At 38.4% G+C, this 27,786-nt stretch overlaps 2 protein-coding genes across 2 annotated transcripts; one reads left to right on the top strand and one right to left on the bottom strand.

Annotated features, from left to right (window-relative positions):
• Positions 1-9,030: 9,030 nt before the first annotated feature.
• Positions 9,031-21,394, top strand: LOC133663308 (tigger transposable element-derived protein 1-like). The gene is made up of 2 exons (XM_062067689.1): positions 9,031-10,917; positions 18,057-21,394. Exons 1-2 carry the CDS (start codon positions 9,108-9,110, stop codon positions 18,080-18,082), a joined length of 1,836 nt encoding a protein of 611 aa, XP_061923673.1. The 5' UTR covers positions 9,031-9,107; the 3' UTR covers positions 18,083-21,394.
• On the bottom strand, positions 17,337-27,425 carry LOC133663309 (gastrula zinc finger protein XlCGF8.2DB-like). The gene is made up of 2 exons (XM_062067690.1): positions 26,855-27,425; positions 17,337-21,430 (listed from the first exon to the last, which is right to left on the bottom strand). Exon 2 carries the CDS (start codon positions 21,401-21,403, stop codon positions 20,297-20,299), a length of 1,107 nt encoding a protein of 368 aa, XP_061923674.1. The 5' UTR covers positions 21,404-21,430; positions 26,855-27,425; the 3' UTR covers positions 17,337-20,296.
• Between the last annotated feature and the right edge of the window lie 361 nt (positions 27,426-27,786).

Consider the following 27,786-nt stretch of genomic DNA (forward strand, 5'->3'; position numbering starts at 1 on the left):
TTTTTTCTCTCAAGGAATTCTGAAATAAAATCATGTCTGAAGCCCAGAACACTCTACACATTTCCCCAGTTTTAGTTTAGAGATAAGGAAATATGGGCTCTGTACCGAGGATGTCGTTGTGGCTTGTACAGCCCTTTGAGACACTTGTGATTTAGGGCTATATAAATAAACATTGATTGATTGATTGATTGATTGATTGATTGATTGATTGATTGATTGATTGATTGATTGATTGATTGATTGATTGATAGGATCCCTCTTTATGTTTGTGAACTTTATTTTTTATACATTTAGAGTGATGTGATAATCAAACACTCTAGAAGTCTAGAAATAAAGAGTATATAAGAGAATTGACAGAGTGTGTGATCTATAATTCATAATAACATTGATTTTGATTCAATATTATGTTTTGAGCAATGACAGTTTGAAAGAAAAAAAAACAGCTTTGTTTTATTAGTCAACATTGTAACGTTTTCTAAATTACATTTCACCTTTAAGCTTTTTTATTTCACTTTTGTTATGTTTTTGTTTATTTTAATAGTATTTTTAGAAAGTACTGTGGGCCTTTAAAACATTAGCTGTGGGCTGCAAATGGCCTCCGGGGCACACTTTTGACACCCCTGCTATAGATAATAAAAAATTAAATCTGATAAATCTATCGATAAAAAGCTGAGCCTGGCGACGCATGCGCGTTAACAACTCTCTCGCTCTCTCTGTCTCCGCCCCTCCCTCACGAATGCTGCTGCGCGCACCCCTCCCCGCCCTCCCTCCCTTTCCACACTCAGACACACACACAGCGCGGCTCCTCCGTGTGACACAAGAGATTCAGAAGAACGACACCGTAGCGCTGCCATAAAACACACTCAGATCTTCTGTTTCAAGCCAATACTACATAAAAAGTAACGTAAAATAACGCAGTAACGCATCATGTAGTAACGGTAACTGAGTTACTGAATATAAAAAATAACGCGTTAGATTACTAGTTACCGCCGAAACTAACGGCGTTACAGTACTTTGTAACGCGTTAGTCCCAACACTGGATATAAATGCAGCTTATAGTTTATTCCATGACATTTTTTTCTTACTTTATGATACACACTGCCCCATTAAAAAATGCACTATATCTAACTCCACAAAAACTCCATGGATAACCAAAAGGCTTGCGAACGCTTGCAAAAAGGAAAATTATTTATAGAGGACTTTTTTTAGGCATCAAACCATAGAAGCAGAACAAAAGTACAAAACATATAAAAATAAATTAACCAGCATATTAAGAGCAAGTAGAAAAGACTACACCACCAAACTATTAATCCAAAAGAAAATTATATAAAGGGAATTTGGAAGGTATTAAATACAATTATTGGGCATGGTTCAAACAGTCCTTGTTATCCAGAGTTTTTTGTTGAGAACGACCAAATCATAAGTGACAAGAAGATGATTGATGATGGCTTCAATATGTTTTTTGTTAATATTGGGCCTGAGCTGGCAGAAAAAATCCCAATTAATAATGAACAGCCCATGGATCTTATAGAAAAAAATTCTTATTCGATGTTCCTTACTCTGACTGACGAAAAGGAAGTCTTAGAGGTTATTCAGAAAAGCAAGAACAAAACCTCACGTGACATTTATGACCTCGACATGAGGACGGTCCGGAACGTAGCGGAAGAAATCATCAAAACATTCACACACATCTGCAATTTATCTTTTCAACTCGGACAATTTCCTTCACAAATGAAACTCTCAAAAGTCATCCCCATCTTCAAATCTGGAGACAAACACCACTTCCCAAATTACCGGCCCGTCTCCCTTCTACCACAGTTGTCAAGAATATTGGGGAAATTATTTGATAATAGACTCCGTGGCTTCATTGAAAAGCACAAATTATTATCTGATTGTCAATATGGGTTCCGACAAAATAGGTCAACTTCATTAGCTTTAATTGATTTAATAGAGAACATTACTAATGGTATCGAGAAGAACAAATTTGTTATTGGATTTTTTATTGACCTGCAAAAGGCTTTCGATACCATTGACCACCAGATTTTGGTTAAAAAAAAACTGGAAAACTATGGCATAAGGAGATTGGCAGGGAAATGGCTGGAGAGCTACCTGAATGAGAGACAGCAGATTGTTCAGATCGACCAACATCAATCTACACTCATGAACATAACCTGTGGAGTCCCCCAGGGGTCGATACTGGGACCCACACTATTTATGATGTACATCAACGAAATATGTAAAGTATCAACACTGCTGAAGTTCATCCTCTTTGCTGACGATACAACCATTACATGTGCAGGTGACGACGTGAAGCAACTTCTGGCCTCTGTAACTGAGGAGATGATAAAGTTAAAAACTTGGTTTATTACGAATAAATTGTCTCTGAATTTAAAGAAGACCAAAATCATGCTCTTTAGCAACCGCAAAAGTAATATGAGCCAAAGTCAGTGAGTCTCAGTTTGAAAAATTAATTAATTGTATCTTTTTTTTTTTATATAAAAAAGGAAAACGGGTCCCACAGACCCGAACACCACACAATTTCCAGTAAAGTAGGGTCTGTTGGTATTCCCGCTCTTGGTTCCTTCACTTCCCGGTGTCCAACACATAACACATGTCATCATATCCTGTGTCCCCCGCCCATAAGTTCCCCCTACAATTGATTGATTGATTGATTGATTGATTGAGACTTTTATTAGTAGGTTGCACAGTGAAGTACATATTCCGTACAATTGACCACTAAATGGTAACACCCGAATAAGTTTTTCAACTTGTTTAAGTCGGGGTCCACTTAAATTGATTCATGAAACAGATATATACTATCAGATATATACTATCATCATAATACAGTCATCACACAAGATAATCATCAGGGTATACACATTGAATTATTTACATTATTTACAATCCGGGGGGTGGGGGGGTGGGGGTTAGGTTTGGTTGTTATCATCAGTCATTAACAATTGAGAACAGAGAAAAGGATATTGAAACAGTGTAGGTCTGACATGTACTTCGGTATCAGGGAGGTGTAGCGGATTTTATAGACTAGGCTCAGTGCAAGTTGTTTTACTCTGTCCTCCACCCTGAGCCAGCCCACTTTGGAGAAGTGGGTAGGAGTGAGGTGGGATCTGGGGTGGAGGTCTAAAAGTAACCTGACTAGCTTGTTCTGGGATGTTTGGAGTCTAGATTTGGGGTACCAGGAGGTGCAAGCGTAATCGAAAAAGGGTTGAATGAGAGTTCCCGCTAGAATCTTCATGGTGCTTTTGTTGACCAGAGAGGAGATTCTATAGAGAAATCTCATTCGTTGGATGACCTTTTTGATTACCTTGGTTGCAATTTTATCACAGGAAAGATTAGCCTCTAGAATGGAACCTAGGTAGGTGACCTCATCTTTCCTGGTGATAACAATCTCACCCACTTTAATAGTGAAGTCATTGACTTTCTTAAAGGCATACTGGAACCCACTACTACCGACCACGCAGTCGGATAGTTTATATATCAATGATGAAATCTTAACATTGTAACATTGCAACACATGCCAATAAGGCCGGGTTAGATTAGTAAAGTGCAATTTTAAATTTCCCGCGAAATATTCTGCTGAAAACGTCTCGGTATGATGACGTTTGCGCATGACGTCACAGATTGTAGCGGACATATTGGGACACCATTGTGGCCAGCTATTAAGTCGTCTGTTTTCATCGCAAAATTCCACAGTATTCTGGACATCTGTGTTGGTGACTCTTTTGCAATTTGTTTAATGAACAATGAAGACAGCAAGGAAGAAAGTTGTAGATGGGATCGGTGTATTCGCGGCTGGCTACAGCAACACAACCAGGAGGACTTTGAGTTGGATAGCAGACGTGCTACCGTGAGTACAGCTTTGGCTTCCAAACATTTGATTGATTGCCCGTACGTGCGTGCCGCTATGTGCATGTCACGTACGTAACTTTGGGGAAATATATGTGCTGTATGAACTTTACGGAGGTGAACAGTACTTTGGGCTGTGGGATTGAGTGTGTTGTGCGGGTGTTTGATTTGTATTGGTGGGTTATATGGACGGGAGGGGGGAGGTGTTTGTTATGCGGATTATTTTTTTGTCGCATATTAAATATAAGCCTGGTTGTGTTGTGGCTAATAGAGTATATATATGTCTTGTGTTTATTTACTGTTTTAGTCATTCCCAGCTGAATCTCAGGTCCCACCCGCCTCTCACAGCATCTTCCCTATCTGAATCGCTTCCACTGCCCTCTAGTCCTTCACTCTCACTTTCCTCATCCACAAATCTTTCATCCTCGCTCAAATTAATGGGGTAATTGTTGCTTTCTCGGTCCGAATCGCTCTCGCTGCTGCTGGCCATGATTGTAAACAATGTGCAGATGTGAGGCGCTCCACAACCTGTGACGTCACGCTACTTCCAGTACAGGCAAGGCTTTTTTATCAGCGACCAAAAGTTGCGAACTTTATCGTCGACGTTCTCGACTAAATCCTTTCAGCAAAAATATGGCAATATCGCGAAATGATCAAGTATGACACATAGAGTGGACCTGCTATCCCCGTTTAAATAAGAACATTTCATTTCAGTAGGCCTTTAAGGTTGATGTGGAACCCAAACAGGATGGATTCTGTTTTACCCCAGCCCAAATACCTACATAGTTGCATTCTTCTATATATATGGATTTTTTATTTACTAGAATGTAACGGTTATTCCATATAGGTGTGTTGTGTGGAGAGAAATTGTGTTTAAACATCAATTTCCAGTAAAGTAGGGTCTGTTGGTATTCCCGCTCTTAATTCCTTTACTTCCCGGTGTCCAATACATAACACATCATATCCTGTGTCCCCCGCCCTTAAGTTCCCCCTACAATGGTTCCAGTATTGTCCCGTGACCTGAGTAACCAATACATTACACCAGGGGTCACCAATGCGGTGCCCTCGGGCACCAGGTCGCCCGTAAGGACCAGATGAGTCGCCACATTAAGCTTCATAAACAAACCAATCCTTAAACACATTTTTTCAACTTCCACCCAAAACTAAAGACACAATATGACAATACCAAAACAAATGCAGGGTGGATTCAGGCTCCTCACAACAAAATTGGCAATCATCTGACTCTGTCATATTCCATAATTTTAACATTTTCCCTGTGGGTAAGAAGTTATAAATAATTTTAATTTGAAAATAACGATTTTGCACATCGATAGTGGTTTTATAGATTAGTTTGAATATGGCATCCCATGGCAACGGGCAGTCAAAAAAGTCCTCCCATTTTCCATTTGTGTTGTATGAGGCAGCCTTCAAAGATTTCTTTATTAAATAAAAATTATATATTTTTCTATTTATTTTAGTTCCTTTTTGCCAACTAGAATTTCTTATTAGAGGTTTACAAACTAATAATTTAGTAGTTCCATAATTAATTATTTGTTTCCATCTTTTCCCAATTACTCCAGTTAGTTGATCAAATGAAAAGCTTGAGCAAGCATCACCATACATAGCTCTAAATTCATCATACTTCATAATTTTACCATTCTCATTGATAATATCATTGACAAAAATGATTCCTCTTTCAAACATATTTTTCCAAAAGAAAGGCTTTCCATCTATTACAATATTAGAGTTCATCCATATTAACTGCTGCAAAATATTGTCTCTTTTTTCTGGCACATAAAATTGAAAACACCACTATGAGTGGATTGTTTCCTTTATGAACCCCGCCATGTTTCCCAGCAGACTCTCTGGGAGGGGATCACTTGTAAAAAAGGATACCATTTCTTTTGATACAGTAGATGTTTTTTGTCCAACAGGACATTTATGTACCACTCAATGTTTAAATGCATCTTTGGAACAATTGATGCTTTTAAAGACAGACACATAGCTTCAAGGTTGAGAAGTTTCAGGCCCCCATATTCATACTCTTTGTACAAAACCTTTCTTTTAATCTTTTCTGGTTTGCCGTTCCAGACAAAATCGAAGACCCTCAGCTCATAAATCTTAAAGTTTTGTGATGGAGCTGGTAATGACAAAAACAAATAAATAAATTGAGGAATAATTAACGAGTTGGCAATAGACATTTTACAATACAAGGTTAGGGATTTCCCTTTCCATAATTGCATAATTTTGTCCAGCTTTCTTAGTCAATTATCATAATTTACTGAGCCTAAATCTTCCAGATTTTCTGGGACAACAACACCAAGTATGTTAACTGGTCCATCTGTCCACAAAACAGGCACTTTGCATTCCATTCGAAAGGACGTTCCCTTTAGATTTCTGATCCTTAACATTTTACATTTATCATAATTAAGCTTAAGGCCAGATTGCTGTGAAAATATGTCCAAAAGATTAAGAAGGTTCCGCAAACAATGAGGACAAATCTTATCTTTGTGAATCAGCCTTTTCTGACATGAACTTCATCAAGAACAAACACAGAACACGCCTCACTGATGCACATCTGCAAGACTCACTCAGAGTTGCAGTGTCAAGTTACACACCAGAGTACAACACACTAGTTAACAGCATGCAATGCCAGGCTTCCCACTAACTGACAAAGAAACAGATAACAGATTTGGTGTCCAGTTCAAAGTGTGACATGATTTAAAAATTTGAGAGTTTACTTTTGTATTTTACATGAGTTTTTATTTGTACAAACTAGCTAGTTAAAATGGGATATTGTGATTTCACAAGACTGTCTTAGAAGTGATCATTTGAAAATGTTCAATTTGAAAAATGTGCACTTAGAGAAAATATAAAAATAAAGTGTTGCATATTGATATTTATCTGTTTCTATATATATTTATTGTGAGAAATCATTAAGATGATCAGTGTTTCCACAAAGATAAATATCATTAATTATTAATAATAACAGAGTTAAAGGTAAATTGAGCAAATTGGCTACTTCTGGCAATTTATTTAAAGGCCTACTGAAACCCACTACTACCGACCACGCAGTCTGATAGTTTATATATCAATGATGAAATCTTAACATTATAACACATGCCAATACGGCCGGGTTAACTTATAAAGTGACATTTTAAATTTGCCGCTAAACTTCCGGTTCGAAACGCCTCTGAGGATGACGTATGCGCGTGACGTAGCCCGACGAACACGGGTATGCCTTCCACATTGAAGCCGATACGAAAAAGCTCTGTATTCATTTCATAATTCCACAGTATTCTGGACATCTGTGTTCGTGAATCTGTTTCAATCATGTTCATTGCATTATGGAGAAGGAAGCCAAGCAAGCAAAGAAGAAAGTTGTCGGTGCGAAATGGACGTATTTTTCGAACGTAGTCAGCCACAACAGTACACAGCCGGCGCTTCTTTGTTTACATTCCCGAAAGATGCAGTCAAGATGGAAGAACTCGGATAACAGAGACTCTAACCAGGAGGACTTTTGATTTGGATACACAGACGCCTGTAGAGAACTGGGACAACACAGACTCTTACCAGGATTACTTTGATTTGGATGACAAAGACGCAGACGTGCTACTGTGAGTATGCAGCTTTGGCTTTTTTTTGCGTATGTACGTAACTTTTTTAAAATATATAAGCTTTATGAACCTTGGGTTAGGTGAACGGTCTTTTGGGCTGAGTGATTGTGTGTGTTGATCATGTGTTTGAATTGTATTGGCGTGTTCTATGGAGCTAGGAGCTAGCAGAGGAGCTAGGAGCTAGCATAACACGTACCGTACCGTAAGTGCGCGTCACGTACGTAACTTTTTAAAAATATATAAGCTTTATGAACCTTGGGTTAGGTGAACGGTCTTTTGGGCTGAGTGATTGTGTGTGTTGATCGGGTGTTTGAATTGTATTGGCGTGTTCTATGGAGCTAGGAGCTAGCAGAGGAGCTAGGAGCTAGCATAACAAACACGCAGGTGTTATTATGCAGGATTAATTTGTGGCATATTAAATATAAGCCTGGTTGTGTTGTGGCTAATAGAGTATATATATGTCTTGTGTTTATTTACTGTTGTAGTCATTCCCAGCTGAATATCAGGTACCGTGAGTATGCAGCCTTGGCTGCTAAACATTCGATAACTTGACCGTATGTGCGCGTCACGTACGTAACTTTTTAAAAATATATAAGCTTTATGAACCTTGGGTTAGGTAAACGGTCTTTTGGGCTGAGTGATTGTGTGTGTTGATCAGGTGTTTGAATTGTATTGGCGTGTTCTATGGAGCTAGGAGCTAGCAGAGGAGCTAGGAGCTAGCATAACAAACACGCAGGTGTTTTTATGCAGGATTAATTTGTGGCATATTAAATATAAGCCTGGTTGTGTTGTGGCTAATAGAGTATATATATGTCTTGTGTTTATTTACTGTTGTAGTCATTCCCAGCTGAATATCAGGTCACCCCCGGCTCTCACAGCATCTTCCCTATCTGAATAGCTTCAACTCCCCACTAGTCCTTCACTTGCACTTTACTCATCCACAAATCTTTCATCCTCGCTCAAATTAATGGGGAAATTGTCGCTTTCTCGGTCCGAATCTCTCTCACTTCATGCGGCCATCATTGTAAACAATAGGGAACTTTGCGTATATGTTCAACTGACTACGTCACGCTACTTCCGGTAGGTGCAAGCCTTTTTTTTATCAGATACCAAAAGTTGCAATCTTTATCGTCGTTGTTCTATACTAAATCCTTTCAGCAAAAATATGGCAATATCGCGAAATGATCAAGTATGACACATAGAATAGATCTGCTATCCCCGTTTAAATAAAAAAAATTCATTTCAGTAGGCCTTTAAGTGTGTATCTAACTGGTAGCCCTTCGCATTAATCAGTACCCAAGAAGTAGCCCTTGGTTTCAAAAAGGTTGGTGACCCCTGCATTACACTATATTTTGTTTAAAATAAATTACATATTAAAATGTTAGATTTTTTTTTCACACTTTACAAACGTCAGTGTCTTCCCTGAGCTTGGAGCTACGGTACAAAGCCTCCCACTGAGATACACACTCCGGTACAGTAGATGGCAGTATTTAACGTAATTTACGGCCCGCCATAAAAAAAAATTATAATAAAAAAGGAAGACGGACGAAGTACTTCCGGTCTTCTTCTTGTTTATCTGGTGCTCAGCGGTGTTGTGATATTTTTGGACTTTAATTTCTAAATAATATGGCATCCAAACGCTTGGCGTCTTCGAAGGCTCCCCCCGCCGAACCGAAGCGCCGGAGAAAAATGCTCACTATTGTTGAAAAGGTGGAACTCCTCGACATGTTGAAGTTAGGTAAAAGCTACACGAGTGTAGGCCGCCATTACGGAATCAACGAGTCAACTGTACGCTACATAAAGAAGGACGAAAAAAACATAAGGGCGACGGCAGCCATTACTCTTAATAAGAACGCGAAGAGGGTGGTGACGCCGCGGAATAAGACCATTGTGAAGATGGAGTCCGTACTGGCTGTGTGGATCAGCGAATGCAAGATGAAAAATATCCGGCTCGACACGAACATCATCCGCACGAAGGCGAAGAAGCTTTATGAAGATTTTGCTAAAAGTGACTATGTTCCCGACGGAGGCCAGGACGACGCCGCCGAGGAAGGTACGTCGAGTGCGTCTAAGATTCCGTTTAATGCCAGCAAGGGCTGGTTCGACAAGTTCCAGAAACGTTTTAAGAACGTTTCTCTACGCGGAGAAGCTGCCTCGGCGGATAAAGCCGCGGCTGAAGAGTTTGTCCACAACACATTTAAAACTTTTATCGAGGAAGCGGATAAAGCCAGAGCCGAGGAATTTGTCCGCAACACATTTAAAACTCTAATCAAGGAAAGAAGCTACCGACCTGAACACGTTTTCAACATGGCCGAGACTGGTTTATTTTGGAAACGAATGCCGTCTCGCACTTTTATTATGAAGGAGGAAGCCAACGCTCCTGGATTTAAGGCTCAAAAAGATCGTTTTACTTTAGTTATGTGTGGGAATGCTGCTGGCTTTATGATAAAGCCAGGGCTTGTTTATAAATCCGAAAACCCAAAGGCCCTGAAAAATAAGAATAAAAATGTGTTGCCTGTGTACTGGATGCATAATCCAAAGGCCAGGATGACAAACTCCCTCATCTCAAATTGGTTCCACCAGTGTTTTATCCCGGAAGTCCGATTGTATCTAGCAGAGAAAGGACTCGAATTTAAAGTACTTTTGCTCTTGGATAATGCTGAAGGCCACACTGTCGATGTGTCGTTTGATGGCGTGCACATTGAGTTATTGCCCCCAAACACCACGTCGCTAATTCAGCCCATGGATCAAGGTGTTATTCGTGCATTTAGGGCTCTTTACACACAAAGTATCCTGCAAAACCTTGTCGATGCAAAGGACTCTGACGAGAACTTCACACTAAAGGCGTACTGGCGTGACTACATTATTGCGTCGTGTCTCCTAAATATACAGAGAGCTGTAAGTGAGATCAAGAGTGAAACATTAAACGTGTGCTGGAAAAAGATGTGGCCGGAAGTGGCGCACGACAAGGGATTGTCTCCTGATGAAGTCCATCGCTGTGCAGTGGACAAGGTTGTGAAGCTGGCAAAACTACTGGGAGGAGAGGGCTTCAATGACATGACTGCTGATGACGTAAATGAGCTGATGGACGCCCACTCACAACCTTTGTCAGATGAAGACCTGAGGGAATTGACGTCAGCGAGCGAGGAAGAGGAACAGGAACGGGAAGAACAGGAAGAAGAGGAATTAGGCACTGATGAAGACGAAGAGGTTGGTCTGACACTAAATCGCCTCGCAGCCATGGTCAGAATGGCCAAAGAACTGCAGCAGATGGCACAAGAATGGGACCCCCACATGCTTCGTTCGCTGCAGTTTTCAAATACCATCGAGGGTGGCATGACTGTTTATAAAAACCTCCTTGCTCAGATGAAGAAGCAGCAGCAACAACTACCTATCACTATGTTAATCACACAGAAGAGGTCTTCATCATTTGCCGGTGAGTTACCCATTAAAATGTTGTTAAAATTATGTATAGAGCACATGTGTCTAACTCCTGGCCCGGGAAGGTGTGCACATGTGTTGCCGGTGTAGTGGATAGGAATGGGAATCGAAAACAGGTTCTTGTTTAAAACTAGTTCCCAGTGTTATCAATTCCTTGGACCACGTTTTTGAAACAATTCTCTTAACGATTCTTTATTTATTTATTTAACCTGGAGCAGACGTAGAGGATGATGATGTCGCTGTTATCGTCACCAAATGTTGACGCCATTTCTTCCCCCGTGCAGCCGAGTCGCTAAAGGTGCCAAATGCAGGAGTTGCAGTCGTACATGTAACGTGGCTGCACTCACACACCGAAACATGGCACCGCTGGATCTTACGCGAATCCGTGCCCGGTAGTACCGACTGGTTTCGGTCGGTGACAAAAAAGTACCGTATCCACTGCCAATTCCTATTGACAAAGCATGATCGTAATGTAAGACGTTTTTATTTTGTAATTGCAGTTACACCGGATGTATAGCGTAGCGCTTTTATTTTGAAGCCAGGAAAGTGTGTGATTGGTTTGAGAAAATACCTTGAAATGTTTTGATGTTGGATTGACTGTTATCAATACAAAAGTCTCCTTTCGACTTCCTGCCGACCGTCTTTCATTTCTGTTGAACTTTTATGTCATCTCACTTATTAAATCAGTCACAGTAACAAACTAAATGTTATGTTATCACTGCACATTAACCCCAATCTGAACACGGCAGAAAAGCACCACCCATCTGAACGACGCGCGCAGCAGGTGTTTGTTGCTGCTGCTGCTGGATGTCGGCCCTTCTCACGGCGAAAAAGAGTCCTTTCTTGACGGAAGAACAACTTGCCCTGGATTTAAACCTGATAGTTCCATAAAGTAAACTTTCCTTTGTCCATTTCTGCTTGCTGGTGGCTCATAAATAACAAGTGAACTGCAGCCAAGTTCTCCCGCTGCTGCACAGCCTGAGGGTCAAAATGGACAATTTAAAAAAGTAGTGCTGTTATTGAAATGTATAGTTAACGTGTTATCGCGTTAACTTTGACAGCCCTATTTGTTATATGAAAATATACACATCACATTTTCCACACAAACGTTTTAAGTGACATGAATCAAACTATTAACTTATTATGCACATGAACTATCAACATTTCCACTTACAAACATGTAAGTAACCACTTTTCAGAATAAACATAAATCACCTTTTACGGAAATATTTAATTGTATTTAGGTTTTTATATGACATAATATATATATATATATATATATGTATATATATATATATATATACATATATATATATATATATATATATATATATATATATATATATATATATATATATATATATATATATATATATATATATGTATGTATATGTATATGTATATGTATATATATGTATATGTATGTGTGGGAAAAAAATCACAAGACTATTTCATCTCTACAGGCCTGTTTCATGAGGGGTTTTCCTCAATCCTCAGGAGATTTAATAAATCCCCCGAGGATTGAGGAAAACCCCTCATGAAACAGGCCTGTAGAGATGAAATAGTCTTGTGATTTTTTTCCCATACATACATATTACGCTCTACCACGGTATCGAGCACTATTTTTTGGATAATCTAATTAAGACATATATATATATATATATATATATATATATATATATATATATATATATATATATATATATATATATATATATATATATATATATATATATATATATATATATATACATATATATATATATAGTTTATAGCATAATATATAGTAATATATAACATTATTCTAACTTAATTTAATTTAATACATTGGCGACCATCAGGGGGCGTTCAAAATGGCCAATGGCGTGGTCAGCCACAACAGCATGAAAAGATTACGTCTTCAATCGATTAATTCATTGGTTATTTTTTCAATTAATCTGTAGATTTAAAGGCCTACTGAAATTACATTTTTTAATTTAAACGGGGATAGCAGATCCATTCTATGTGTCATACTTGATCATTTCGCGATATTGCCATATTTTTGCTGAAAGGATTTAGTAGAGAACAACGACGATAAAGTTCACAACTTTTGGTCGCTGATAATAAAAAAGCCTTGCCCCTACCGGAAGTAGCGTGACGTCACAAGCTGGAGTGCTGCTCACATTTCCCTATTGTTTACACCAGCAGCGAGAGAGATTCGGACCGAGAAAGCAAAGATTACCCCATTAATTTGAGCTAGGATGAAAGATTTGTGGATGAGGAAAGTGAGAGTGAAGGACTATAGTGCAGTGCAGGACGTATATTTTTTCGCTCTGACCGTAACTTAGGTACAAGGGTTCATTGGATTCCACACTTTGTCCTTTTTCTATTGTGGATCACGGATTTGTTTTTTCAACCACCTCGGATACTATATCCTCTTGAAAATGAGAGTCGAGAACGCGAAATGGACATTCACAGTGACTTTTATCTCCACGACAATACATCGGCGAAACACTTTAGCTACTGAGCTAACGTGATAGCATCGGGCTCAAATGCAGATATATAGAAAAGAAATAAACCCCTGACTGGAAGGATAGACAGAAACTCAACAATACTATTAAACCCTGGACATGTAAATACACGGTTAATGCTAATGATGTCCAGAATACTGTGGAATTTTGAGATGAAAACAGAGCTTTTTTATATTGGATTCAAAGGTGTACCAATACTTCCGTTTAACTAGTGACGTCACTCGCATACGTCATCATACAAAGACGTTTTCAACCGGAAGTTTAGCGGGAAATTTAAAATTGCACTTTATAAGTTAACCCGGCCGTATTGGCATGTGTTGCAATGTTAAGATTTCATCATTGATATATAAACTATCAGACTGCGTGGTCGGTAGTAGTGGGTTTCAGTAGGCCTTTAATAATTTTTTGTATCTGACAGTTTTTTAGTATAGTTCCCCCACACTAACTCCCCCAAATAACCCTTTTCTTATATGTAGAGCAGGGGTTTCAAACTCCTTTTAGCTCAGGTGCCTATTCCCACGTGGGCCAGATGTGTAAAATCATGGCATAATACCGTAAAAATACAACTACGACAACTTCCGATTGTTGTCTTTGTTTTACTTTGGCCCAAAATAGAACAAGCACATTTTTAAAATGTACATATCACAAAATATCCTCTTGACAGAACACTAGTTTAGTTAAAAATTCTGAGGAAAATATTGGTGCAGTTTCAAAAACACCATGAAGAACACTAAACTTAGACTCAATTTCAGTGTATCTGCAAAGCAATTAAAGTCTAGGTCCCAGCCTATCTGGGATTTAAAAACTCCCAAAATAAAGCATTAATAAAAAAACTCTTCTGTATATCAACTACCTCATTTGTCATTTCCACTGTTCACTTGCTTTAAATTTGCACAGAAGACAATAACTTTAACGGAACTATTTCAATGTGCAGTGTCTCATGCAGCATTTTAAGTGGGGTTACTAATTGTTTATTTTACTCGTTTGTTAGCATTGGGTCGAGGGGAAGGCGTCGCAGCCCCGCTTTACCGTGTACCCCATGCTTGGTATACTTGCTCACCCCGGTATAAACTATTTTTTTGCCTAACAAAATTGCTATTGCAACATCCAGTGGACACATTTAGAACAGCAGTTTCTTTCATTTAAAAATGCAGCTCAATTTTACACTTGGCAAACCCATCTTGCAGGCCGGATTGAACCCGATAAGGCCCGCATGTTTGACATCACTGATGTAGAAACTTTAAATGCTTGTTTTGTTGGTTGGGGATATAAAATAAAGTTAATTAAGGAGACTTTTTACTTCCTCTGCCATTTTGGAGACTCACCTTTGATGCCTTTTTAAGTGCTCGTCCATAACAGTGTGCTACTGTGAAAAGTCATTTCTAATTTTCAGTTTACAGAGCACCTCAAAAGGTTCATTTTCTACAGTGGTATTTAGATTTATGCTGCCAATTCCAAGCATCCATAAGTGGGATCAGCTGATATGATTACATGTATCAAATGTAAATAATGATGTATTTATAGGGAGAGCTTTTGACTGTATGATATAAAAAAAGGACCATGAAATCACTTTACTGTTTGGGAAGTGAACGAGTAGTGAGTCATTCTAAAAACTTGGTTATCAATCCAAATCCATGTACCGGTAGTTACAGGGGCAGTATTGGCCATACTAAGACTGATACCAATACACATTTTTTGGAAATATTTAAGATGACCAAAAGTGTGGATTTTTTTCATTTTCATTCACTATTATAATCAGCCAAACACATGAATGCTTTGTAAAAATATCAACTCCATGTTTAATCTATTTCAGTAATGTATTTAATACAATTGTCTAAAGTATAACTGCCCTTTTTTTTAAATTATGCCTATCATTCACAATCCTTATGTGAGACAAATACACGTTTTTCTTTTATTATGCATTTTAGCTCGTAAATAAACGTTAGCAAAAGTCAGCTAACAATGGAGCCAATTGGAGTCGCTCTATTCTGCCTATGAAGCGCTCTAAAAAAAACCTCCAACAATCTCCATTAAAGTTGTATATTCATGCTGTAAGTATATATGTAATGTAGAAACAGGCACATTCATAATATGTAATATTTACGTATTTTGGTCATTTTATGCATACAGTGGCATATTTTTACAGACGCATCACCAACAACTACTACTAATCATGCAGACTTCATGAAAGCCAACAACGATTATTTTAGGACATATGATAATCCAAAACAAGTTTTTTTTAACTTGCATATCCGAAGGATGATCTACAAGTTATAGAAGCTGTTTGCTAAACTGTTGGCAGTTTTTAAAGTTTTTTTAGACTGCTTCATGGGCAGAATAGTGTACTCCCATTAGCTGCTGTATTTTACGATTTAGAATGCATAAAAAACGTGTTCTTGTCTTAGATAGGGATTGTGAATGATAAGCGGAAAAAAAAATGTCGTTCCCCTTCTTTAATGTCTGAACATTTAGACAAATTAACCCTAATAATTCCTTCTGAAGTGAAGTGCTTAAAATAAAAACAATAAAATAGCACATACATTTGATCCCATTGTGAGGGTATGGCACTAACAACTCTATTAATGTTGATATAAAATTAATAAGGCCGTGAAAGTTCAATAAAAGGGTTGCTTGAATCAAATTAAGAACGTCTAAGACCCCAATGAAAAATACAAAATGTTTTGTTCCACCTGAACATTGGCTAACCTAACTTCTTACACTTCACTCAACGCCAGTTTTAAGAAAATTACTTCAAAATGTAAGTAAATACCGTTAGTAATTACTTACTTGTGTTTTTTGGGACCAAAGTTATTTAACTAATTACTTGGGAAAAAAATTAATGCGTCACTTTTTTTCCATCCATCCATTTTCTACCACTTATTCCCTTCGGTGTTGCGGGGGGCGCTGGAGCCTATCTCAGCTACAATCCGGCGGAAGGCGGGGTACACCCTGGACAAGTCGCCACCTCATCGCAGGGCGCGTCACTTTTTTAAACTTTCATATATCTGGTGTGTGCAGTTGAGAGATATTTCATGAGAGAAGAGTGCGTGAGTGTGTGCCTTTTAAATAGTGGTTTCTGTTGTCAATAGGGCTGCAACTAAAGACTATTTTGAGAGTCGACTAGTCATCGACTATCTTAACGATTAGTTTGATTATAAAGCATACACATTTATTGGCTCTAATTTTTAAGTTATTTTAAGCATTTGCTTACGAACACACAGATGACCAATTCATTTATAAATATGTATTTATACTGTAACTGTGCTGCTCATTCAGCTGTTACAAAAATGTAAATGACTAATAAAATGTGGTTCATTTCAAAGAAAGGAAAGTCAAAGTGCTAAAAAAAACAATTAACCTTGCTTATGTTTACTTAGACTTGTCCAGGGTGTACCCTGCCTACCGCCCGAATGTAGCTGAGATAGGCTCCAGCACTCCCCGCGACCCCGAAAGGGACAAGCGGTAGAAAATGGATGGATGGAAAATAAAATACAAATTTTTAGAACATTCCTTTTACTCACAATATTGCAACTTTTTTTCTTAAAAGACTTCACAATACTGTCAACTGATTTCTAGCAAATAGCATATTTAAAAAAAAAAATTTTTTTCTTCAAGTATATTTTAAATATGCCAACATAATTCTTGTAAAATACTTTCTCACAATATTGTTTTTCTAAAAAAAAAAAAAAAAGCATTTTCACAATATATCTGACTTTAATCCTGTAAAATTTCATAATTTATTGTAAAATGTAAAAGTTTTTCTCAAAATATTGCAACATAATTAATGTACAATGACAACACCCTTTCTCATAATATTGTTTTGTAAAATATTTTACTTTAATCTTATGAAATTACATAATTTTACTTTGTAAAATCAAATCAAAAGAATCTCAACATATTCCAAAACATTTTTGAATGACACTTTTCTCGCAGTATTGCAACATGTTTTATTTGAATGTGTCTTCCATAGAGACCCAAAACAAACTGTACTATGGTGACAACTGAAATGGCAGCAAAGGCAGAGTTGAGAATAAATGGCTGTGTGGGGCAACTCATTTACAGAACAGAGAACAACGGTGAAAGATATTCGGTTCACACCTGAGCTAATCCAGCCATTTGGGAGTTATAGAAAGGAAAACCAAATGGCTACCCTTTGGGCATTGTAGGTAGGAAAACCAAATGCCTGTCCTTTGGTAGTTCTAGTGTTACACAATCAAGTTGATAAAATAAAAACACCCAATACATAAAAAACATACACTTGTTAAAACTATGTAGCAAAACAATTTAGTCATACATTTATTGTAATTCTGCCAGTCCCTTTCACTTTAATTGTCAATGCATTGCATATCATGTGGGGAATATAACTGTATGTCATTATACATTAGGTCAGCACGTGGTTTCATGTGTACATAAAACATCAATAAACAAATCCTCATGAGGCATCTCTCCCTATCACTAGACCACTTTGATGTGACCTTTATTGGGTATTTTGTATTGATTAGCCAATGTTCAGACGCCCCCTGGTGGTACGTCTAGTGCAGTGGTAAACTATTGGCCACTTTTTGATTTGCGGTTTTTCCCTTCACCTTCCCCGTCTAACGTCATCCTTTTCTTCTTAAACCAGTGTCACAGGCGCCGCCATCATCATGAGGGCACATTGCTGTCATCTTGTGGCGGTATTGAAGACCGCTCAAGATGAGAGCTGAGGAAGGACAAAGAGCTGCAGCGCAGGACCAAAATTGTTTCTGAAACTTTCAAAAAGTGGGGAGTACTTTTTTAAAAGTACAAAATAGGCACAAATGTTTTTTCATGATTATTGACTATACACCATCATCCATCCATCCAACCAACCAACCAGACTATTGATTGATTGATAGAAACTTTTATTAGTAGATTGCACAGTGAAGTACATATTCCGTGCAATTGACCACTAAATAGTAACACCCGAATAAGTTTTTCAACTTGTTTAAGTCGGGGTCCACTTAAATAGATTCATGATACAGATATATACTATTTTCATAATACATACTATAAGGTTATTTGAGAGACAATACTATTCAAAGTGCAGTACACCAGAGGGAAAATTTGGTATACACTATGTAGGTAATGTAAGGATAATTTAAGAGTAATGAACTGTCTGAATTATAATTGATGTGTCCATCCATCCATGGATGTTTGAATTATAATTGATGATATATATCAGTGGTTCTCAAATGGGGGTACTTGAAAGTATGCCAAGGGGTACGTGAGATTTTTTTTTAATGTCTGTCAAAAAGAACTGTGAAAAGAAATGCAACAATGCAATATTCAGTGTTGACAGCTAGATTTTTTGTGGACATGTTCCATAAATATTGATGTTAAAGATTTATTTTTTTGTGAAGAAATATTTAGAATTAAGTTCATGAATCCAGATGGATCTCTATTACAATCCCCAAAGAGGGCACTTTAAATTGATGAGTACTTCTATGTGTAGAAATCTTTATTTATAGTTGAATCACTTGTTTATTTTTCAACAAGTTTTTAGTTATTTTTATATATTTTTTCCAAATAGTTCAAGAAAGACCACAACAAATGAGCAATATTTTGCACTGTTATACAATTTAATAAATCAGAAACTGATGACATAGTGCTGTATTTTACTTCTTTATCTCTTTTTTTCAACCAAAAATGCTTTGCTCTGATTAGGGGGTGCTTGAATTAAAAAATGTTCACAGGGGGTACATCACTGAAAAAAGGTTGAGAACTACTGATATATATGATGTGTATTGTGTTTGCTAAGACTAACACAGCACACCAACATCACACAGAACTTAAGATGTTTTACTAGTGCAGTACAACCCCGGAAAGATGTGTGACTAACAGTCACAAATATACAGTGAAAATCCTCACTTCCCTTATTAAAGCAACACATACATTCAGAAGAACAACAAAATAGCCTGTATTTCGACACATGACTTCTTCCCGGAAGTGCAAACCAGTGGTGGTCGACCAAGCTAAGACGGCTGTTGTACAGCAAGCAGCATGCAAACTATCGTAGTACAAAAGAGGCTTAAATCTTCCAGCAAAAAAGCAAATCCAAGAAAAAAAATCTAACTATTTTCCAAATGACAATACAGATAAAAACTTGGAAAAGCATGGCGGTCTACAACTTCTTTGTATGTGAATGGGTCAAGGAAATTGCTATATGCATCGTTTTTGCTCGGGAAAGGATGAATTTCATGATTTAGCTTTGCGTCTTAACGCCATGTTTGTTGTTGTTGTTGCAGGCGCGGTTTACAATTAGCATGTTTTTTCCCCATCTTTATCAAAATATAAACATGGATTGGTAAAAGCTTAAATCTGTTATGATCACTGCAAACTCATGCATTCTTTGACTCTGCTCCATTGGACTAGAGTGTGTGCTGCTTTTCTCATCGTTGCCACAAATCTTGCACTTTTCTGCCCTTTTGATAGACTCTCAAGGAACTCTGAAGGAGCGTTCATTCTTTCCGCAATTTGAACTGTTTGTACAGCCGAAAACAACACAAGCATATGGCATTTTTTTCTTTGAGAAAGGCTAAATGGCGCCTCATACACATTGAAAACAGGTAGCTTGACCACCACCAGTATTCATTTGGCCGGACGGGACGACAGTAACATCCCAGTAATAGCATACGTACATGGAGTTGTTTTGAGCAAGAAGAAAGTGTCTAGAACCAGAAGATATGACATTATACTTCTATTTACAATTAATTGCATCAATCATCATATTGGACTATTCCGATTTTCTGAGAACTTAACACAATGACCTGAATGAATGTGAATATTCACATATTTCATTATGAATGACAGTCTTTTAGCACAATATGCACGGGTGTACATTTATTATTTGTGTAACCGCATGTGTGCCTTTAAGTTGTCATGTCGACTAAAAGTTTTAGCACACAGTAAACAGGAAAATGTTTTTTCTCCTGTGTGCGTTCTCAAGTGTTTAACCATGTTTGGCTTTGAAGAGAATCTTTTACCGCACACTGAGCAATTGAAAGGTTTTTCTCCAGTGTGTGTTCTCTCATGTTCTATTAAAGAGACCTTTGTGATCAATGCTCTTCCACATATTAAGCAACCAAAACGTTTTTCTCCTGTGTGTGTCCTCAAGTGATTCACCATAATTGACCTGGTCGAGAATCGTCTGTTACAAGCCGGGCAACTAAAAGGTTTTTCTCCTGTGTGCGTGCGCAAATGGGCTGTCAAGCCACTGTGCTGTGTAAACGTTTTAGCACAAAATGAGCAGGAATAAGGTGTTTCTCCCGTATGCGTTCTCATGTGTGTTTCAATTATTGACTTTGTAGAGAAACATTTACCACAGACTGAACAAACAAAAGGTTTTTCCCCTGTGTGTGTTGTTCTGTGTTTTATCAAAATATCATTTCGTGAAAATGTTTGGCTACATACTGAACAGCTATACGGTTTCTCCCCTTTATGTGCCCGCATGTGTCGGGTCAAGTCATACTTGTGAGAAAAACTTCTAGCACAAACTGAGCATGTAAAGCCTTTTTTACCGGCCTTATTTTCAGAACATTCAGAGTTTTTATAATAGGTGGGAGTCCTCATATCACCTTCATAGTCTGCATCGCTGATCAAAGTTTCCTGGGTGTCGTCCCTGTCTTTGTCCTCAGGAGAGCGGGACGTGTCGTCACTATCTAATAGTGGAGCTAAGAGTTTGCCTGCTGGTGATGCTCCACAGTGGTCTCTATCTCTGTTCTTCTCACTTAGACTGTGATGAAGCTGTGAGGACTCGATTACTTGGTCTTCACAATCTTCAGTCTTCACAGAGACAACAGTCACTGACAAATTGGGGGTATCAGCCTCCTCCTCCAGCCCTGGAAGACACTCTACCTCCTGAGTAATGCAGAGTTCCTCATCTTCCTGTTTAATGTGGGCAGGCTGTGGAACCTTTTGGTTTATAGGTGGAGCTTTCCCACTGCAGTCCATCTTGAGGACAAATCAGCTGTTGGACGTCTGCAGGACACAAACATTTACATATTAAATATTTTGACATATAAATGATAAATGGGTTATACTTGTATAGCGCTTTTCTACCTTCAAGGTACTCAAAGCGCTTTGACACTATTTCCACATTTACCCATTCACACACACATTCACACACTGATGGCGGGAGCTGCCATGCAAGGCGCTAACCAGCAGCCATCAGAGGCAAAGGGTGAAGTGTCTTGCCCAAGGACACAACGTACGTGACTAGGAAGGTAGAAGGTGGGAATTGAGCCCCAGTAACCAGCAACACTCCGATTGCTGGCACAGCCACTCTACCAAATATGATTGGCAACACTAAATTGGCCCTAGTGTGTGAATGTGAGTGTGAATGTTGTCTGTCTATCTGTGTTGGCCCTGTGATGAGGTGGCGACTTGTCTAGGGCAGTGTTTTTCAACCACTGTGCCGCGGCACACTAGTGTGCCGTGATATACAGTCTGGTGTGCCGTGGGAGAATATGTAATTTTACCTATTTTGGTTAAAAATATTTTTTTCAAACCAGTAATAATAATCTGCAAATATGTCGGTGCTGTTTAGAGCTAGGCAGAATAACCGTGTAGTACTCTTCCATATCAGTAGGTGGCAGCAAGTAGCTAATTGCTTTGTAGATGTCGGGAACATGGTTTGTCGTGATCACAATATGCAGACGACAGCCTGCAGGTCAAAATGTATCTAATGCTTAAACCAAAAATAAACAAAAGGCGAGTGCCGCTAAGAAAAAGCATTGAAGCTGAGGGATGGCTATGCAAAACGAAACTAAAACTGAACTGGTTGCAAAGTAAACAAAAACGGAATGCTGGACGACAGCAAAGACTTAGTGTGTGGAGCAGACGGGGTCCACAAAGTACATCCAAACATGACATGACAATCAACAATATCCCCGCAAAGAAGGATAGCGACAACTTAAATAGCCTTGATTGCTAAAACAAAACAGGTGCGGGGAATAGTGCTCAAGGAAGACATGAAACTGCTACAGGAAAATACCAACAAAACATGAAAAGCCACCAAAATAGGAGCGCAAGACAAGAACTAAGACACCACACACAGGAAGACACCAAAAAACTCCAAATAAGTCACAGCGTGATGTGACAGTACTTAGAGACAAGTATAGTAATGCATGGTTGGTTATGGTTTAAATTCATATTCAACAATTGCGACTACGACTTTTTACTGTCAATATCGAGTTCTAATTTTTTTATGATTTCTGCTGGTGGTGTGCCTTCGGATTTTTTCAATGAAAAAAATGTGCCTTTGCTCAAAAAAGGTTGAAAAACACTGCTCTAGGGTGTACCCCGTCTACCGCCCGAATGCAGCTGAGATAGGCTACAGCACCCCCTGCGACCCTGAAAGGGACAAGCGGTAGAAAATGGATGGATGGACATTATTTATTTTATACAGATAATAACAATGTTCAATTAACTTAGTGTCTGAATGGTGTGAATTTAGGTAAAATAATATTCTCTAAGTCTTTTATAGCGTCATCATGTTTCTTGCTCATTTGCAGAGGTGGGAGTTAATCCCAAATCCAAGTCGTCTCAAGACAAGACTGGTAGAGTCCAGTTTTGTGTCTAACATCTTATCTGTATCTACACGTTACTAGATTACCTTTTCGAGAGTTACATATATCACAATCAAGTACATACAGACAAAAATATTACTTCAAATCCCTTTTTGGCAACCACTGTATTGTCATTTGGGGTTGAATTCAACTTTATAAAGGTTACTTCAACTAGTAAACCGTACACTATGTACTTTATTTTGATATGTAATCCTCCTAAGAGTATTGTACTAAATTATGCACAGATGAGATGTGTCAACATTAAAATAGTAGTATGAATCACTTTTTGGGAAACCACTATTGTCATTTAGGTGGATCTCAACTGTAAGTACTTCAACATGTAAACAGTACAGTACATACTTTATCATGTGCGGTCCCCTCGGAGGCTTCTCATTGTGCCCATTGAGCTGAGTTTTTTTTACCACACTTTCCTATTGACAATCACCTTATAGTAGTTTTCAGAAAGTGTTTTAGTCTTATCTTATTCTGACACAGTTTTGAGACGTTAGATTTCCTGTGCTCTTTGTTTGGCGACCTAGTCTGAGACGTCATTTCCTGTTTGTAGCGTTTCTGCGTAATATCGGCTCTTGGGGTGATTATGTAAACAGCATTGTGTGCGTTCCTGACTAAAATGTAAGTATACATCGAATATAGCACGGCTATTAATGCTAAAATGCCTATAATGTGTTAGATGGAGCCTTAACCGAGTGATTGTTTGCAACAATGTTTCTGCTTGACGATATAATTCGCCAGCTCAACTTTCGCTCTGTTATGACTTCTTGTTACGCAGTAGTTACCCTATCCTACCACTAGAGGGCGACACAGACCACGTTTAAAGTACTGTCTAAATCAGGGGTGTCAAACGTAAGGCCCGAGGGCCGGATCAGGCCCGCAAAAAGGTTTAATCCGGCCCGCGGGATGAGTTTGCTAAGTATAACAATTTACCTGGAATTTTTTAATGAAAGAAACAGCTGTTCTAAATGTGTCCACTGGATGTCGCAATAGCAATTCTTTGTATCTTTGTAGATGAGGCTACATATGTACAAAAATAAAATAAACCACATGATGTTAGTACATCAGATGAGGAAAATTATCAAACTACATAAATAACATACTGTAATTTGATTTTGATATACATTTTTTTATCTTGATTGATTTAAAATTAACACCAATGAGTTGACTGATGAACATTATCACATAATTTATTCAAAGAATATAAATAACAAAAAAATAAAGATAGAATACTATTAACCACAACATGTACCGGTAAGTGTAAAAAAAACCCAACAAAAACATTATGATTTGTACATTTTCAGAGAAATCAAAGAAAACAATCTGAAGTTGTCTTTATTTTTAGGTTATCGTGCCGTGATTTTACCAGTCCGGCCCACTTGGGAGTAGATTTTTCTCCATGTGGCCCCCGATCTAAAATGAGTTTGACACCACTGGTCTAAATCAACAGTGCTTATTCTCCATTCATCTCTAATTGACTGCTTTAAAGGCCTACTGAAACCCACTACTACCGACCACGCAGTCTGATAGTTTATATATCAATGATGAAATCTTAACATTGCAACACATGCCAATACGGCCGGGTTAACTTATAAAGTGCAATTTTAAATTTCCCGCGAAACTTCCGGTTGAAAACGTCTATGTATGATGACATATGCGTGTGACGTCAATCGTTGAAACGGAAGTATTCGGACCCCATTGAATCCAATACAAAAAGCTCTGTTTTCATCAAAAATATTCCACAGTATTCTGGACATCTGTGTTGGTGAATATTTTGCAATTAGTTTAATGAACAATGAAGACTGCAAAGAAGAAAGTTGTAGGTTGGATCTGTGTATTAGCGACGGACTACAGCAACACAACCAGGAGGACTTTGAGATGGATAGCAGACGCGCTAGCCGCCGACCTCACCTTGACTTCCTCCGTCTCCGGGCCGCCGACCGCATCTATGATCGGGTGAAGTCATTCGTCGCTCCGTCGATCGCTGGAACGCAGGTGAGCACGGTGTTGATGAGCAGATGAGGGCTGGCGTAGGTGGATAGCTAATGTTTTTAGCATAACTCTGTGAGGTCCCGTTGCTAAGTTAGCTTCAATGGCGTCGTTAGCAACAGCATTGTTAAGCTTCGCCAGCCTGGAAAGCATTAACCGTGTAGTTCAATGTCCATGGTTTAATAGTATTGTTGATTTTCTGTCCATCCTTCCAGTCAGGGGTTTATTTCTTTTGTTTCTATCTGCATTTAAGCCCGATGCTATCACGTTAGCTCCGTAGCTAAAGAGCTTCGCCGATGTATTGTCGTGGAGATAAAAGTCACTGTGAATGTCCATTTCGCGTTCTCGACTCTCATTTTCAAGAGGATATAATATACGAGGTGGTTTAAAATACAAATCCGTGATCCACAACAGAAAAAGGAGAAAGTGTGGAATCCAATGAACCCTTGTACCTAAGTTACGGTCAGAGCGAAAAAAGATACGTCCTGCACTGCACTCTAGTCCTTCACTCTCACGTGCCTCATCCACAAATCTTTCATCCTCGCTCAAATTAATGGGATAATCGTCGCTTTCTCGGTCCGAATCGCTCTCGCTGATGGTGTAAACAATGGGGAAATGTAAGGAGCCTTCCAACCTGTGACGTCACGCTACTTCCGGTACAGGCAAGGCTTTTTTTATCAGCGACCAAAAGTTGCAAACTTTATCGTCGATGTTCTCTACTAAATCCTTTCAGCAAAAATATGGCAATATCGCGAAATGATCAAGTATGACACATAGAATGGATCTGCTATCCCCGTTTAAATAAACAAAATTAATTTCAGTAGGCCTTTAATCTCGTTATATGCAAATATAATGAAAATAAAGTCCATTCTATTCTATTCTTCTATTCTATATCCTACCAAATCAGACCTACACTGTTTCAATGCCCATTTCTCTGATGATGCAATTGTTGATGACTGAAGTGCTGATATCAACCAAACCCTCCACATCCCACCCCCCGGATTGTAAATAATGTAAATAATTCAATGTATACACTCTAATGATTAACTTGTGTGATGACTGTATTATGATGATAGTATATATTTGTACCATGAATTGATTTACGTGGACCCCGACTTAAACAAGTTGAATGCCATAACCATAACACCAGAGGGAGCTCCACTAACCACGTTAAACCCAGATTCTGATCTAACAAAGGTCTTAACTCATTCTCTTTCTATGCCACATCAATGTGGAATGCACTCCCAACAGGTGTAAAACAAAGGGCATCTATATCCTCCTTCAAAACCGCACTAAAAGAACACCTCCAGGCAACTTCAACCCTAAACTAACACCCTCCCTTCCACATCATACCTCTTCGGATTGTAAATAATCAAATGTAAATAATCAAATGTAGACACTTTTTCTTATACTTTCTGATGTCCCTCTGTGTCCACTACCTGCTGTACATATCCTACCAAGTCAGTCCTACACTGTTCCAATGTCCATTTCTCTGATGATGCAATTGTTGATGACTGAAGTGTTGATACCAACCAATCCTAACCCCCCCCCCCCCCCCCCCCACTCCATATCCCACACCCCGGATTGTAAATAATGTAAATAATTCATTGTATATACTCTGATGATTAACTTGTGTGATGACTGTATTATTAAAATAGTATATATCTGTATCATGAATCAATTTAAGTGGACCCCGACTTAAACAAGTTAAAAAACTTATTCGCGTGTTACCATTTATTGGTCAATTGTACGGAATATGTACTGAACTGTGCAATCTACAAATAAAAGTTTAAATCCAATCAATCAAAACATGTCTGCAATAAAGTAAACTAACCTGCTCTCTGTAACAGCACTTGATGGTTATTGAAAGCGTCCTGTTGTTGTCGCTCTTCCTCTTCTTTTCTTCGAGAAAGTTATTCCCCGTACTTAGCTATCGCTCTTTCGTAGATTATCACCAACTCACAACATTTTAAATGTACACTTTTATCTCCGTTTAGCGAAGTGTTAATACATTCCGCGTCTTTTTGTTAGCAGCTAACAGGCTAAGCTAGCCTGAGAAGTTTCAAAGCGGGCTGAAACGAGTTTTCCTTTGCATTAAATTACCAAGCCTATACGCAGCAATAAGAGAACACACGTAACAATCTCATTTTCAAAAACAATTGAGTTACGGTGCGTTCCATTTGTAGTTGGAAGTTGGAATTTCAACCGGAACGTCCGTCGAGGTCGGAACATTCGTCTCCAACTAAAATGGCAACCGACGCATGCGCAGTATGCATTGCTAACTTCTGCGCGTCTTTGTTAGCAGCTGACGAGCTAAACTTAGCCGTTAACAAATGTATAATACACGAATCATGACGGGATTTAATGCTATTTGTTTACATTACCGAAATATGTACACAATAAAGGACAACACACAACGAACGCAATCAACGCCTTCCCTTTTTGTTTTTTTTATGCATTTCCGGCCAACAAGAGAGTTAGTACATTTTGTTACTGCCTCCCTCTGGTGGCGAGGGCATTGCACTCTTCACCAACATCCTGAAAAAAAAAATACGGATAACAGAGGAAAAGGAAATAATATGTCAAGATAAAGCCAAACTGTAGCGCAGTACCCATTTGCGGCCCGCAGCTATTTTTTTAACAACCCCCAACACATTCTGAAATCACTATTTAAAAAAAAAAAACATAAAAAAATGGAATGAAAGGGCAAACAGGTGAAATGTAACAATAAAACGCTGCAACGTCGACTTGGATAAAACAAAGCTG

The sequence above is a fragment of the Entelurus aequoreus genome, linkage group LG13 (genome assembly GCF_033978785.1).
Source record: "Entelurus aequoreus isolate RoL-2023_Sb linkage group LG13, RoL_Eaeq_v1.1, whole genome shotgun sequence".
Lineage (NCBI taxonomy): Eukaryota > Metazoa > Chordata > Actinopteri > Syngnathiformes > Syngnathidae > Entelurus > Entelurus aequoreus.